The 17,182-nt window shown below is 40.9% G+C and overlaps 1 protein-coding gene across 9 annotated transcripts in view; it reads left to right on the top strand.

Moving 5' to 3' along the window:
* Iqcm (IQ motif containing M) overlaps window positions 1-17,182 on the top strand; it is a 230,308-nt gene that overhangs the window by 147,308 nt on the left and 65,818 nt on the right. For all 9 annotated transcript variants that reach the window (XM_063278184.1, XM_063278180.1, XM_063278183.1 and 6 more), the window contains one exon: window positions 9,330-9,474. In XM_063278184.1, the coding sequence (XP_063134254.1) occupies window positions 9,330-9,474 (145 nt within the window). The remainder of the gene's footprint in view (window positions 1-9,329; window positions 9,475-17,182) is intronic.

Here is a 17,182-nt window from a genome sequence, read left to right as displayed (position 1 = left end):
TCACTTCATTATTTTAAATTTTATTTCATGGATTTAGTCATTTAAGTATGTGTTCCTCCTTACTTTATGAGGTTTCGGATTAAAGATTCTCTTGGATATTGCCATATGTCAGTGTTTACACAGGGTTAGATCAGCAGACCAGCTAGATATTTCCTCACAGGGGCTAGCACATCACTTTCCAAGAGCTGAATAAAAGCAACACAAAAACGTTCACTGAGAGAGAGACTAGGGTTAAGAAAACATACCAGCCTTCGAAGTTCTCTGAAAAAGTCCTGAGCTGCACAGAGCATGATAAACAAGCAAACAGGACCAGAGCCTGTACTTGTTGGCTGCAAAAGGATACATGGGTAGTAAACAGGGAAGGGTCTGCTCTTGCTAATAGAGAAACCACATCCCTCTCAGTGTCATCATGCCAGTGACATGATAGAATCAAACAAAAGACAGACTGAAGCATCCAGGGAGCTAGCATAGACTTGTCCATTATGTTAATATGAATTGGAATATTTTTATCAATAATTTATGTTAACTTTTGTATCGTAGCGTTAGAGAATTTAATTAGCATTTTCTCATATATTCTGTATTAGTTACTTTTTTCAGTATTGCCGAATACGTGACAAAAAGCGATGTAAAGCGGAACGGTCTACTTCGGCTCGCAGTTCACAAGGCTACAGTCTGTTACAGCAGGAAAGGCGTCCTAGTTTGTTTTTATTCACTTTGATATAATACCAGGATCAAAGGCAACTTGCGTTGCTTATATCGTTTTGTTTGCATAGCATGGTCTCGGTCTATCAGGAAGGAAGGCAGGGAAGGGACTTGTCAGGAACTGAAGCAGAAGCCCTGGAGTAATGCATACAGCCTTTGCCTCGATGGCTTGTTCAGCTTGTTTGGTCATAACACTCAGGATTACTTGACCAGAGGTGGTTGTACCCCTAGTAGGCTGGGCTGTCCTGCATAAATAGTTAAGAAAATGTCCCAGGTACAGTTCTGGGTTAATATTTTTGAGATGGGTGGTTGGCCCCATCCCTCAACCAGGGGCTGTGCCTAACCTCTGGATGTGACTCTACATGCTCTCTCTTCCCTTTGTTGGGTCTTGGCTAATGTCATCCTCATTGGGTCCTGGAAGCCTCTTGCTTTCCTGGCATCTGGGACTTTCTAGCGGTTATGCCCAGTTCCCCATCCCCCAATACTATAAGCCTCCATTCAATTTCCGGACCCTCTGTACATCTCTCCTATCTCCTCCCATACCTGATCCTGCCTCCCTTTTCTCTCTCTGTCCTCTTTCCCTCCCAGGTCCCTCCCTCCCTCTACTGCCCATGATTATTTTGTTCCCCTTTCTAAGGAGGACTGAAGCATCTACTCCTTGGTCTTCTTTTTTTTCTTGAGCTTTCTATGGTCTGTGAGTTATATTGTGGGCATTCTGAGCTTTTCCCCTAATGTTCATTTATTGGTGAGTGCACACCATGTGTGATCTTTTGTGACTGGGTTCCCTCACTCAGGATGATATTTTCAAGTTGCATCCATTTGCCTGCAAGTTTCATGAAGTCATTGTTTTTAATGGCTAAGTAGTTTCCAGCTTTTTGCTATTATAAATAAGGCTGCTTTGAACATAGTAGAGCATGCGTCCTTGTTATATGTTGGAGTATCTTTTGGGTGTATGCCCAGGAGAGGTATAACTGTGTACCTAGGTAGTGCTATGTCTCATTTTCTGAGGAACTGCCAGATTGGTGTCCAGAGTGGTTGTACCAGTTTGCAATCCCACTAGCAGAAATATTAATGTAGAATTGCTCCTTTCTAAAGGAAATGCAGGGACAAAGAGTAGAGCAGAGAATGAAGGAAAGGGCATCCAGAGACTGCCCCACCTAGGGATCCATTCCATCCACTGACACCAAACCCAGACACTATTGCTGATGCTAAGAGGTACATGCTGACAGGAGCCTAATATAGCTGTCCCCTGAGAGGCTCTGCCAGAGCATGACCAATACAGAGGCAGATGCTCACAGCCAACCATCAGACTGAGCACTGGGACCCCAATGAAGGAATTAGGACAGAAGGAGCTAGAGGGGATTGAAACCATATAGGAAGAACAACAATATCAACCAACTAGACCTTCCAGAGCTCCCAGGGACTAAACCACCAACCAAAGAGTACACATAGAGGGACCCATGATTCCAGCTGCATATGTAGCAGAGGAGTGCCTTATCTTGTATTAATGGGAGTGGGGGCCTTTGATCCGATGGCTCGATGGAGGCTCGATGCCCCAGTGTAGGGGAATGCTGGATTGGTAAGGCTGAAGCAGGTGGGTGAGTCAGGAAGCACCCTCGTAGAAGCACAGGGGAGGGGCATTGGTTAGGGGGTTTTCAGGAGGGGAAACAGGGAAGGGGGATAATATTTCAAATGTAAAATAATCAATTTTTTTTTAAAAAGAAAATGTCCCAGTGCTCTACGGCCAATGTAATGGTTGCATTTTCTCAATTGGGGTTTCCTCTTAAATGAATCTAGCTTGTGTCAAAATAACAAAGAAACTGTCCAGTCTGGTGATGGGAGTGGCTGTTTGTGCTCCGAGGGCAATACACAGCGGGGTGCATATTTCTGTGCAGATTTTTTTTTCTTTTTTTTTTATTAACTTGAGTATTTCTTATATACATTTCGAGTGTTATTCCCTTTCCCGGTTTCCGGGCAAACATCCCCCTCCCCCCTCCCTTCCTTATGGGTGTTCCCCTCCCAACCCTCCCCCCATTGCCGCCCTCCCCCCATAGACTAGTTCACTGGGGGTTCAGTCTTAGCAGGACCCAGGGCTTCCCCTTCCACTGGTGCTCTTACTAGGATATTCATTGCTACCTATGGGGTCAGAGTCCAGGGTCAGTCCATGTATAGTCTTTAGGTAGTGGCTTAGTCCCTGGAAGCTCTGGTTGCTTGGCATTGTTGTACATATGGGGTCTCGAGCCCCTTCAAGCTCTTCCAGTTCTTTCTCTGATTCCTTCAATAGGGGACCTATTCTCAGTTCAGTGGTTTGCTGCTGGCATTCGCCTCTGTATTTGCTGTATTCTGGCTGTGTCTCTCAGGAGCGATCTACATCCGGCTCCTGTCGGTCTGCACTTCTTTGCTTCATCCATCTTGTCTAATTGGATGGCTGTATATGTATGGGCCAAATGTGGGACAGGCTCTGAATGGGTGTTCCTTCTGTCTCTGTTTTAATCTTTGCCTCTCCCTTCCCTGCCAAGGGTATTCTTTTTCCTCATTTAAAGAAGGAGTGAAGCATTCACATTTTGATCATCCGTCTTGAGTTTCATTTGTTCTAGGGATCTAGGGTAATTCAAGCATTTGGGCTAATAGCCACTTATCAATGAGTGCATACCATGTATGTCTTTCTGTGATTGGGTTAGCTCACTCAGGATGATATTTTCCAGTTCCAACCATTTGCCTATGAATTTCATAAACTCGTTGTTTTTGATAGCTGAGTAATATTCCATTGTGTAGATGTACCACATTTCCTGTATCCATTCCTCTGTTGAAGGGCATCTGGGTTCTTTCCATTTTCTGGCTATTATAAATAAGGCTGCGATGAACATAGTGGAGCACGTGTCTCTTTTATATGTTGAGGCATCTTTTGGGTATATGCCCAAGAGAGGTATAGCTGGATCCTCAGGCAGTTCAATGTCCAATTTTCTGAGGAACCTCCAGACTGATTTCCAGAATGGTTTTACCAGTCTGCAATCCCACCAACAATGGAGGAGTGTTCCTCTTTCTCCACATCCTCGCCAGCATCTGCTGTCACCTGAGTTTTTGATCTTAGCCATTCTCACTGGTGTGAGGTGAAATCTCAGGGTTGTTTTGATTTGCATTTCCCTTGTGACTAAAGATGTTGAACATTTCTTTAGGTGTTTCTCAGCCTTTCGGCATTCCTCAGCTGTGAATTCTTTGTTTAGCTCTGAACCCCATTTTTTAATAGGGTTATTTGTTTCCCTGCGGTCTAACTTCTTGAGTTCTTTGTATATTTTGGAAATAAGGCCTCTATCTGTTGTAGGATTGGTAAAGATCTTTTCCCAATCTGTTGGTTGCCGTTTTTTCCTAACCACAGTGTCCTTTGCCTTACAGAAGCTTTGCAGTTTTATGAGATCCCATTTGTCGATTCTTGATCTTAGAGCATAAGCCATTGGTGTTTTGTTCAGGAAATTTTTTCCAGTGCCCATGTGTTCCAGATGCTTCCCTAGTTTTTCTTCTATTAGTTTGAGTGTGTCTGGTTTGATGTGGAGGTCCTTGATCCACTTGGACTTAAGCTTTGTACAGGGTGATAAGGATGGATCGATCTGCATTCTTCTACATGTTGCCCTCCAGTTGAACCAGCACCATTTGCTGAAAATGCTATCTTTTTTCCATTGGATGGTTTTGGCTCCTTTGTCAAAAATCAAGTGACCATAGGTGTGTGGGTTCATTTCTGGGTCTTCAATTCTATTCCATTGGTCTACCTGTCTGTCTCTGTACCAATACCATGCAGCTTTTATCACTATTGCTCTGTAATATTGCTTGAGTTCAGGGATAGTGATTCCCCCTGAAGTCCTTTTATTGTTGAGGATAGCTTTAGCTATCCTGGGTTTTTTGTTATTCCAGATGAATTTGCAAATTGTTCTGTCTAACTCTTTGAAGAATTGGATTGGTATTTTGATGGGGATTGCATTGAATCTGTAGATTGCTTTTGGTAAAATGGCCATTTTTACTATATTAATCCTGCCAATCCATGAGCATGGGAGATCTTTCCATCTTCTGAGGTCTTCTTCAATTTCTTTCCTCAGTGTCTTCAAGTTCTTATTGTACAGATCTTTTACTTGCTTGGTTAAAGTCACACCGAGGTACTTTATATTATTTGGGTCTATTATGAAGGGTGTCGTTTCCCTAATTTCTTTATCGGCTTGTTTCTCTTTTGTATAGAGGAAGGCAACTGATTTATTTGAGTTAATTTTATACCCAGCCACTTTGCTGAAGTTGTTTATCAGCTTTAGTAGTTCTCTGGTGGAACTTTTGGGATCACTTAAATATACTATCATGTCATCTGCAAATAGTGATATTTTGACCTCTTCTTTTCCGATCTGTATCCCTTTGATCTCCTTTTGTTGTCTGATTGCTCTGGCTAGAACTTCAAGAACTATATGGAATAAGTAGGGAGAGAGTGGGCAGCCTTGTCTAGTCCCTGATTTTAGTGGGATTGCTTCAAGTTTCTCTCCATTTAGTTTAATGTTAGCAACTGGTTTGCTGTATATGGCTTTTACTATGTTTAGGTATGGGCCTTGAATTCCTATTCTTTCCAGGACTTTTATCATGAAGGGGTGTTGAATTTTGTCAAATGCTTTCTCAGCATCTAATGAAATGATCATGTGGTTCTGTTCTTTCAGTTTGTTTATATAATGGATCACGTTGATGGTTTTCCGTATATTAAACCATCCCTGCATGCCTGGGATGAAGCCTACTTGATCATGGTGGATGATTGTTTTGATGTGCTCTTGAATTCGGTTTGCCAGAATTTTATTGAGTATTTTTGCGTCGATATTCATAAGGGAAATTGGTCTGAAGTTCTCTTTCTTTGTTGTGTCTTTGTGTGGTTTAGGTATAAGAGTAATTGTGGCTTTGTAGAAGGAATTCGGTAGTGCTCCATCTGTTTCAATTTTGTGGAATAGTTTGGATAATATTGGTATGAGGTCTTCTATGAAGGTTTGATAGAATTCTGCACTAAACCCGTCTGGACCTGGGCTCTTTTTGGTTGGGAGACCTTTAATGACTGCTTCTATTTCCTTAGGAGTTATGGGGTTGTTTAACTGGTTTATCTGTTCCTGATTTAACTTCGATACCTGGTATCTGTCTAGGAAATTGTCCATTTCCTGAAGATTTTCAAGTTTTGTTGAATATAGGTTTTTATAGTAAGATCTGATGATTTTTTGAATTTCCTCTGAATCTGTAGTTATGTCTCCCTTTTCATTTCTGATTTTGTTAATTTGGACGCACTCTCTGTGTCCTCTCGTTAGTCTGGCTAAGGGTTTATCTATCTTGTTGATTTTCTCAAAGAACCAACTTTTGGTTCTGTTGATTCTTTCTATGGTCCTTTTTGTTTCTACTTGGTTGATTTCAGCTCTGAGTTTGATTATTTCCTGCCTTCTACTCCTCCTGGGTGTATTTGCTTCTTTTTGTTCTAGAGCTTTTAGGTGTGCTGTCAAGCTGCTGACATATGCTCTTTCCTGTTTCTTTCTGCAGGCACTCAGCGCTATGAGTTTTCCTCTTAGCACAGCTTTCATTGTGTCCCATAAGTTTGAGTATGTTGTATCTTCATTTTCATTAAATTCTAAAAAGTTTTTAATTTCTTTCTTTATTTCTTCCTTGACCAGGTTATCATTGAGTAGAGCATTGTTCAATTTCCACGTATATGTGGGCATTCTTCCCTTATTGTTATTGAAGACCAGTTTTAGGCTGTGGTGGTCCGATAGCACGCATGGGATTATTTCTATCTTTCTGTACCTGTTGAGGCCCGTTTTTTGACCAATTATATGGTCAATTTTGGAGAACGTACCATGAGGAGCTGAGAAGAAGGTATATCCTTTTGCTTTCGGATAGAATGTTCTATAAATATCCGTTAAGTCCATTTGGCTCATGACTTCTCTTAGTCTGTCGACATCACTGCTTAATTTCTGTTTCCATGATCTGTCCATTGATGAGAGTGGGCTGTTGAAATCTCCCACTATTATTGTGTGAGGTGCAATGTGTGTTTTGAGCTTTAGTAAGGTTTCTTTTCCGTATGTAGCTGCCCTTGTATTTGGGGCATAGATATTTAGGATTGAGAGTTCATCTTGGTGGATTTTTTTTGATGAATATGAAGTGTCCTTCCTTATCTTTTTTGATGACTTTTAGTTGGAAATTGATTTTATTTGATATTAGAATGGCTACTCCAGCTTGCTTCTTCTGACCATTTGCTTGGAAAGTTGTTTTCCAGCCTTTCACTCTGAGGTAGTGTCTGTCTTTGTCCTGAGGTGTGTTTCCTGTAGGCAGCAGAATGCAGGGTCCTCATTACGTATCCAGTTTGTTAATCTATGTCTTTTTAGTGGGAGTTGAGGCCATTGATGTTGAGAGATATTAAGGAATCATGATTATTGCTTCCTGTTATATTCATATTTGGATGTGAGGTTATGTTTGTGTGCTTTTCTTCTCTTTGTTTTGTTGCCAAGATGATTAGTTTCTTGCTTCTTCTAGGGTATAGCTTTCCTCCTTATGTTGGGCTTTACCCTTTATTATCCTTTGTAGTGCTGGATTTGTAGAAAGATATTGTGTAAATTTGGTTTTGTCATGGAATATCTTGGTTTCTCCATCAATGTTAATTGAGAGTTTTGCAGGATACAGTAACCTGGGCTGGCATTTGTGTTATCTTAGGGTCTGTATGACATCAGTCCAGGATCTTCTGGCCTTCATAGTTTCTGGCGAGAAGTCTGGTGTGATTCTGATAGGTCTCCCTTTATATGTTACTTGACCTTTTTCCCTTACTGCTTTTAATATTCTTTCTTTATTTTGTGCGTTTGGTGTTTTGACAATTATGTGACGGGAGGTGTTTCTTTTCTGGTCCAATCTATTTGGAGTTCTGTAGGCTTCTTGTATGTCTATGGGTATCTCTTTTTTTAGGTTAGGGAAGTTTTCTTCTATGATTTTGTTGAAGATATTTACTGGTCCTTTGAGCTGGGAGTCTTCACTCTCTTCTATACCTATTATCCTTAGGTTTGATCTTCTCATTGAGTCCTGGATTTCCTGTATGTTTTGGACCAGTAGCTTTTTCCGCTTTACATTATCTTTGACAGTTGAGTCAATGATTTCTATGGAATCTTCTGCTCCTGAGATTCTCTCTTCCATCTCTTGTATTCTGTTGGTGAAGCTTGTATCTACAGCTCCTTGTCTCTTCTTTTGGTTTTCTATATCCAGGGTTGTTTCCATGTGTTCTTTCTTGATTGCTTCTATTTCCATTTTTAATTCCTTCAAGTGTTTGATTGTGTTTTCCTGGAATTCTTTCAGGGATTTTTGCCATTCCTCTCTGTAGGCTTCTACTTGTTTATTAATGTTTTCCTGTGTTTCCCTAAGTGTGTTCATGTCTTTCTTGAAGTCCTCCAGCATCATGATCAAATATTATTTTGAAACTAAATCTTGCTTTTCTGGTGTGTTTGGATATTCCATGTTTGTTTTGGTGGGAGTATTGGACTCCGATGATGGCATGTAGTCTTGGTTTCTGTTGCTTGGGTTCCTGCGCTTACCTCTCGCCTTCAGATTATCTCTAGTGTTACTTTGTTCTGCTATTTCTGACAGTGGCTAGACTGTCCTATAAGCCTGTGTGTCAGGAGTGCTGTAGACCTGTTTTCCTCTCTTTCAGTCAGTTATGGGGACAGTGTGTTCTGCTTTCGGGCGTGTAGTTTTTCCTCTCTACAGGTCTTCAGCTGTTCCTGTGGGCCTGTGTCTTGAGTTCACCAGGCAGCTTTCTTGCAGCAGAAAATTTGGTCTTACCTGTGGTCCCGAGGCTCAGGTTCGCTCGTGGGGTGCTGCCCAGGGGCTCTCTGCAGCGGCAGCAACCAGGAAGACCTGTGCTGCCCCTTCCGGGAGCTTCAGTGCACCAGTGTTCCAGATGGTCTTTGGCTTTTTCCTCTGGCGTCCGAGATGTGTGTGCAGGGAGCAGTCTCTTCTGGTTTTCCAGGCTTGTATGCCTCTCTGAAGGTTCAGCTCTCCCTCCCACGGGATTTGGGTGCAGAGAACTGTTTATCCGGTCTGTTTCTTTCAGGTTCCTGCAGTGTCTCAGGCAGGTGTCCTGCTGCTCCTGGGCCCTCCCCCATGGGAGCCCAGAGGCTTTATACAGTTTCCTCTTGGGCCAGGGATGTGGGCAGGGGTGAGCAGTGTTGGTGGTCTCTTCCGCTCTGCAGCCTCAGGAGTGCCCACCTGACCAGGCGGTTGGGTCTCTCTCTCACCGGTCTGGGAGCAGAGAGCTGCTGCTGGCCGGGATCCGCGGGTGTGGGACTTCCGGTAAACACAGAACGTGCCCGGTCCTAGAGAAATTCTGCTTCCGTGTGTCCCAAGCTCACCAGGCAGCTTTCTTGCAGCAGAAAATTTGGTCTTACCTGTGGTCCTGAAGCTCAGGTTCGCTCGTGGGGTGCTGCCCAGGGGCTCTCTGCAGCGGCAGCAACCAGCTTCTGTGCAGATTTTTAAGACTGGCTTTTACCTAAGTTGTTTACTCTGGTTATAAATAACAGAAATATATGATATATGATATATATGATATAATATATATAATATATATAATGGTATGTTTTTACTCTTCCTAGGCTTTGTATCATGGGCCGAATTTGAAAGCAGTTATAAAAATGTATCGGAGCTTAATCCACCGTGTTAGACACCGTCTTGGTCTTTGGAGAACAAGACAGATTATATACTTTGGAGAGCTAGAAGAATGGATGGACAGAAAAAAATGTAAGTATTGCAGTCCCTTCTGGCTTGCTGCTAGGTTTAAACCAATTTTTACTTATTGAAAAGACCTCTATCTACTCCTAGCAATGGAAGGGAGATTGTGTTTTTTATATTTCCATTTGCATCGTAAAGTGGCTCGCTGAGTACTTAGATGAGTTCATTAGAGTTTTTTTTGTTATAAACAACAGACTCCTCATTTGGCTACACAAAGTGTAGCAGGAAATTTAAAGGGAAGGGGTTGGAAACACAGATAAAGAAATCAGATTCCACAGAGGGTATAAGCAATAAGTTGCTCCAGAGACCTATGGATCAGAAAATAAAAAGAATCTACTGTTTCCTGAAGAAGAGAAACAGACAACATTGTAATAGAGACTATCTGTCTGTCCATCCATCCATCCATCCATCCATCCATCCATCCATCCATCCATGCATATATACATACATCTATCCATCCATCCATCCATGCAACCACCCACTCACCCACCTACCCACCTACTCACCTACCTACCCACCAATCCACCTACCTGCCTACCCATCTACCTACCTACCTACCTACCTACCTACCTACCTACCTACCTATTTTCTACCTATTCATATATTGCAATAGGGCTCTCATCTGCCCAGGCTGACTTTGAACTCTTGATGTAGCTAAGAATGACAATGAACTCAAGCTCCTTCCCCCTCTGCCTCCCAAGTGCTGGGACTACAGGTTGGTATCATCATGTCTTTCTTAATGCTGTGTTGGAGAGCCCAGAGTTTCCTGCACGCTAGGCAAATACTTTACCAAGTGACATATTCATACTGAGACACATTTATTTTTAAATCGGATTTCCAAGAGATTTTAAATGAATGGCTTAGCTTGAGCCACAAGTCAGAAAGTTTGAAGTGACTGTGGAAGGATTGGAGGCCTTGAGAGTTTCAGTGGATGACTCTTTGCCCATTGTGGGAGGGGTTCGCCACTCCTGAAATGAATATTAAATTGTAATATTGGTAAATGTTAAAGCATACTGGGCAGAATAAACCACGTATTACTTCAAATTGTTAGGGTTCTGCTCATAAATATAAGGACACACTTTTTTTATCATTGTCTTTCTATTTATAGTTCATCAGTTGAGTGTTATTTAGGTACTGTGTATTACTAGACCAATCTTCTTAAGAATTAAAATGAATGACGCAAGTAAGTTATACTTAATTGGAATAATTTTATGATTTTATGAGATCAATGTGCTACCTTTTGGTAGTTTCAGCTAGTTGTAGTATGTTCATTCTTTATTTGGGACTTCATATTCATGAATGCATCATGAAGATGGGGCTTATGTCTTTCAATGAGCATTACTATTTAACACGTGGCTAGTATATTAGAATAGCAAAAACTATTTTCAAAAGGCTATTTGCATTTAGTTTGTATGCAAAAATGTATTTTTTAAAGTAAGTCATACTTGTTCCATTTCTGTCGTTAGACATTAAAGAAAGAAGAAGAAGCCAAATAAAGAAAGAGACCCAGAGAGACAATTCAGAGGTCCATGATACATACATAGATCTTGAGAACCCAGTTCAGGGGATCTAGTCCCACAGCCTGATTTTCAGAAAGTTAGATAAGGCATTTGTAGAATTCTCAAGGCATCTCCCAAACAGATAATACAGCAAAGAGTCAGACAGAGGGAAAGCTATGAATGAGAAAGAGAAATCATGGAGAAGACAGAGGCAGAGGCAGTGAGAAATGTTTTCATTTTGGAAACTGCTGGGACTTAGTTTGCAAACTTGAGGGAAGGAGAGGAATATGGGTCCCACCCACGTGTACTCAGAGGTTTAAGACTGTTGGTCATGAGTGCTCCATGCACTAGTATAAAATCAGAGGACACCTCAGTAGTCTTCTATGAATAGTCGTTTCATATTCTGCTAAGCTTTGTAATACAGAGTTTCTTTTTTTTTTTTTTTAATTAACTTGAGTATTTCTTATATACATTTCGAGTGTTATTCCCTTTCGCGGTTTCCGGGCAAACATCCCCCTCCCTCCTCCCCTTCCTTATGGGTGTTCCCCTCCCAACCCTCCCCCCATTGCCGCCCTCCCCCCATAGACTAGTTCACTGTGGGTTCAGTCTTAGCAGGACCCAGGGCTTCCCCTTCCACTGGTGCTCTTACTAGGATATTCATTGCTACCTATGGGGTCAGAGTCCAGGGTCAGTCCATGTATAGTCTTTAGGTAGTGGCTTAGTCCCTGGAAGCTCTGGTTGCTTGGCATTGTTGTACTTTTGGGGTCTCGAGCCCCTTCAAGCTCTTCCAGTTCTTTCTCTGATTCCTTCAATAGGGGACCTATTCTCAGTTCAGTGGTTTGCTGCTGGCATTCGCCTCTATATTTGCTGTATTCTGGCTGTGTCTCTCAGGAGCGATCTACATCCGGCTCCTGTCGGTCTGCACTTCTTTGCTTCATCCATCTTGTCTAATTGGGTGGCTGTATATGTATGGGCCACATGTGGGGCAGGCTCTGAATGGGTGTTCCTTCAGTCTCTGTTTTAATCTTTGCCTCTCCCTTCCCTGCCAAGGGTATTCTTTTTCCTCATTTAAAGAAGGAGTGAAGCATTCACATTTTGATCATCCGTCTTGAGTTTCGTTTGTTCTAGGGATCTAGGGTAATTCAAGCATTTGGGCTAATAGCCACTTATCAATGAGTGCATACCATGTATGTCTTTCTGTGATTGGGTTAGCTCACTCAGGATGATATTTTCCAGTTCCAACCATTTGCCTACGAATTTCATAAACTCGTTGTTTTTGATAGCTGAGTAATATTCCATTGTGTAGATGTACCACATTTTCTGTATCCATTCCTCTGTTGAAGGGCATCTGGGTTCTTTCCAGCTTCTGGCTATTATAAATAAGGCTGCGATGAACATAGTGGAGCACGTGTCTCTTTTATATGTTGAGGCATCTTTTGGGTATATGCCCAAGAGAGGTATAGCTGGATCATCAGGCAGTTCAATGTCCAATTTTCTGAGGAACCTCCAGACTGATTTCCAGAATGGTTTTACCAGTCTGCAATCCCACCAACAATGGAGGAGTGTTCCTCTTTCTCCACATCCTCGCCAGCATCTGCTGTCACCTGAGTTTTTGATCTTAGCCAATTGCACTGGTGTGAGGTGAAATCTCAGGGTTGTTTTGATTTGCATTTCCCTTATGACTAAAGATGTTGAACATTTCTTTAGGTGTTTCTCAGCCATTCGACATTCCTCAGCTGTGAATTCTTTGTTTAGCTCTGAACCCCATTTTTTAATAGGGTTATTTGTTTCCCTGCGGTCTAACTTCTTGAGTTCTTTGTATATTTTGGAAATAAGGCCTCTATCTGTTGTAGGATTGGTAAAGATCTTTTCCCAATCTGTTGGTTGCCGTTTTGTCCTAACCACAGTGTCCTTTGCCTTACAGAAGCTTTGCAGTTTTATGAGATCCCATTTGTCGATTCTTGATCTTAGAGCATAAGCCATTGGTGTTTTGTTCAGGAAATTTTTTCCAGTGCCCATGTGTTCCAGATGCTTCCCTAGTTTTTCTTCTATTAGTTTGAGTGTGTCTGGTTTGATGTGGAGGTCCTTGATCCACTTGGACTTAAGCTTTGTACAGGGTGATAAGGATGGATCGATCTGCATTCTTCTACATGTTGCCCTCCAGTTGAACCAGCACCATTTGCTGAAAATACTATCTTTTTTCCATTGGATGGTTTTGGCTCCTTTGTCAAAAATCAAGTGACCATAGGTGTGTGGGTTCATTTCTGGGTCTTCAATTCTATTCCATTGGTCTACCTGTCTGTCTCTGTACCAATACCATGCAGTTTTTATCACTATTGCTCTGTAATACTGCTTGAGTTCAGGGATAGTGATTCCCCCTGAAGTCCTTTTATTGTTGAGGATAGCTTTAGCTATCCTGGGTTTTTTGTTATTCCAGATGAATTTGCAAATTGTTCTGTCTAACTCTTTGAAGAATTGGATTGGTATTTTGATGGGGATTGCATTGAATCTGTAGATTGCTTTTGGTAAAATGGCCATTTTTACCATATTAATCCTGCCAATCCATGAGCATGGGAGATCTTTCCATCTTCTGAGGTCTTCTTCAATTTCTTTCCTCAGTGTCTTGAAGTTCTTATTGTACAGATCTTTTACTTGCTTGGTTAAAGTCACACCAAGGTACTTTATATTATTTGGGTCTATTATGAAGGGTGTCGTTTCCCTAATTTCTTTCTCGGCTTGTTTCTCTTTTGTATAGAGGAAGGCAACTGATTTATTTGAGTTAATTTTATACCCAGCCACTTTGCTGAAGTTGTTTATCAGCTTTAGTAGTTCTCTGGTGGAACTTTTGGGATCACTTAAATATACTATCATGTCATCTGCAAATAGTGATATTTTGACCTCTTCTTTTCCGATCTGTATCCCTTTGATCTCCTTTTGTTGTCTGATTGCTCTGGCTAGAACTTCAAGAACTATATGGAATAAGTAGGGAGAGAGTGCGCAGCCTTGTCTAGTCCCTGATTTTAGTGGGATTGCTTCAAGTTTCTCTCCATTTAGTTTAATGTTAGCAACTGGTTTGCTGTATATGGCTTTTACTATGTTTAGGTATGGGCCTTGAATTCCTATTCTTTCCAGGACTTTTATCATGAAGGGGTGTTGAATTTTGTCAAATGCTTTCTCAGCATCTAATGAAATGATCATGTGGTTCTGTTCTTTCAGTTTGTTTATATAATGGATCACGTTGATGGTTTTCCGTATATTAAACCATCCCTGCATGCCTGGGATGAAGCCTACTTGATCATGGTGGATGATTGTTTTGATGTGCTCTTGAATTCGGTTTGCCAGAATTTTATTGAGTATTTTTGCGTCGATATTCATAAGGGAAATTGGTCTGAAGTTCTCTTTCTTTGTTGTGTCTTTGTGTGGTTTAGGTATAAGAGTAATTGTGGCTTCGTAGAAGGAATTCGGTAGTGCTCCATCTGTTTCAATTTTGTGGAATAGTTTGGATAATATTGGTATGAGGTCTTCTATGAAGGTTTGATAGAATTCTGCACTAAACCCGTCTGGACCTGGGCTCTTTTTGGTTGGGAGACCTTTAATGACTGCTTCTATTTCCTTAGGAGTTATGGGGTTGTTTAACTGGTTTATCTGTTCCTGATTTAACTTCGATACCTGGTATCTGTCTAGGAAATTGTCCATTTCCTGAAGATTTTCAAATTTTGTTGAATATAGGTTTTTATAGTAAGATCTGATGATTTTTTGAATTTCCTCCGAATCTGTAGTTATGTCTCCCTTTTCATTTCTGATTTTGTTAATTTGGACACACTCTCTGTGTCCTCTCGTTAGTCTGGCTAAGGGTTTATCTATCTTGTTGATTTTCTCAAAGAACCAACTTTTGGTTCTGTTGATTCTTTCTATGGTCCTTTTTGTTTCTACTTGGTTGATTTCAGCTCTGAGTTTGATTATTTCCTGCCTTCTACTCCTCCTGGGTGTATTTGCTTCTTTTTGTTCTAGAGCTTTTAGGTGTGCTGTCAAGCTGCTGACATATGCTCTTTCCTGTTTCTTTCTGCAGGCACTCAGCGCTATGAGTTTTCCTCTTAGCACAGCTTTCATTGTGTCCCATAAGTTTGAGTATGTTGTATCTTCATTTTCATTAAATTCTAAAAAGTTTTTAATTTCTTTCTTTATTTCTTCCTTGACCAGGTTATCATTGAGTAGAGCATTGTTCAATTTCCACGTATATGTGGGCATTCTTCCCTTATTGTTATTGAAGACCAGTTTTAGGCCGTGGTGGTCCGATAGCACGCATGGGATTATTTCTATCTTTCTGTACCTGTTGAGGCCCGTTTTTTGACCAATTATATGGTCAATTTTGGAGAAAGTACCATGAGGAGCTGAGAAGAAGGTATATCCTTTTGCTTTAGGATAGAATGTTCTATAAATATCCGTTAAGTCCATTTGGCTCATGACTTCTCTTAGTCTGTCTACATCACTGTTTAATTTCTGTTTCCATGATCTGTCCATTGATGAGAGTGGGGTGTTGAAATCTCCCACTATTATTGTGTGAGGTGCAATGTGTGTTTTGAGCTTTAGTAAGGTTTCTTTTACATATGTAGGTGCCCTTGTATTTGGGGCATAGATATTTAGGATTGAGAGTTCATCTTGGTTGATTTTTCCTTTGATGAATATGAAGTGTCCTTCCTTATCTTTTTTGATGACTTTTAGTTGGAAATTGATTTTATTTGATATTAGAATGGCTACTCCAGCTTGCTTCTTCTGACCATTTGCTTGGAAAGTTGTTTTCCAGCCTTTCACTCTGAGGTAGTGTCTGTCTTTGTCTCTGAGGTGTGTTTCCTGTAGGCAGCAGAATGCAGGGTCCTCGTTGCGTATCCAGTTTGTTAATCTATGTCTTTTTATTGGGGAGTTGAGGCCATTGATATTGAGAGATATTAAGGAATAGTGATTATTGCTTCCCGTTATATTCATATTTGATGTGAGGTTATGTTTGTGTGCTTTCATTCTCTTTGTTTTGTTGCCAAGACGATTAGTTTCTTGCTTCTTCTAGGGTATAGCTTGCCTCCTTATGTTGGGCTTTACCATTTATTATCCTTTGTAGTGCTGGATTTGTAGAAAGATATTGTGTAAATTTGGTTTTGTCATGGAATATCTTGGTTTCTCCATCAATGTTAATTGAGAGTTTTGCTGGATACAGTAATCTGGGCTGGCATTTGTGTTCTCGTAGGGTCTGTATAACATCAGTCCAGGATCTTCTTGCCTTCATAGTTTCTGGCGAGAAGTCTGGTGTGATTCTGATAGGTCTCCCTTTATATGTTACTTGACCTTTTTCCCTTACTGCTTTTAATATTCTTTCTTTATTTTGTGCGTTTGGTGTTTTGACAATTATGTGACGGGAGGTGTTTCTTTTCTGGTCCAATCTATTTGGAGTTCTGTAGGCTTCCTGTATGTCTATGGGTATCTCTTTTTTTAGGTTAGGGAAGTTTTCTTCTATGATTTTGTTGAAGATATTTACTGGTCCTTTGAGCTGGGAGTCTTCACTCTCTTCTATACCTATTATCCTTAGGTTTGATCTTCTCATTGAGTCCTGGATTTCCTGTATGTTTTGGACCAGTAGCTTTTTCCGCTTTACATTATCTTTGACAGTTGAGTCAATGATTTCTATGGAATCTTCTGCTCCTGAGATTCTCTCTTCCATCTCTTGTATTCTGTTGGTGAAGCTTGTATCTACAGCTCCTTGTCTCTTCTTTTGGTTTTCTATATCCAGGGTTGTTTCCATGTGTTCTTTCTTGATTGCTTCTATTTACATTTTTAATTCCTTCAACTGTTTGATTGTGTTTTCCTGGAATTCTTTCAGGGATTTTTGCGATTCCTCTCTGTAGGCTTTTACTTGTTTATTAATGTTTTCCTGTGCTTCCCTAAGTGTGTTCAGGTCTTTCCTGAAGTCCTCCAGCATCATGATCAAATATGATTTTGAAACTAGATCTTGCTTTTCTGGTGTGTTTGGATATTCCATGTTTGTTTTGGTGGGAGAATTGGGCTCCGATGATGGCATGTAGTCTTGGTTTCTGTTGCTTGGGTTCCTGCACTTGCCTCTCGCCATCAGATTATCTCTAGTGTTACTTTGTTCTGCTATTTCTGACAGTGGCTAGACTGTCCTATAAGCCTGTGTGTCAGGAGTGCTGTAGACCTGTTTTCCTCTCTTT

Source organism: Rattus norvegicus, chromosome 19 (genome assembly GCF_036323735.1).
Source record: "Rattus norvegicus strain BN/NHsdMcwi chromosome 19, GRCr8, whole genome shotgun sequence".
Lineage (NCBI taxonomy): Eukaryota > Metazoa > Chordata > Mammalia > Rodentia > Muridae > Rattus > Rattus norvegicus.
The sequence above is the reverse complement of the archived record's forward strand: the minus strand, read 5'-3'. Positions and strand labels throughout refer to the sequence as shown.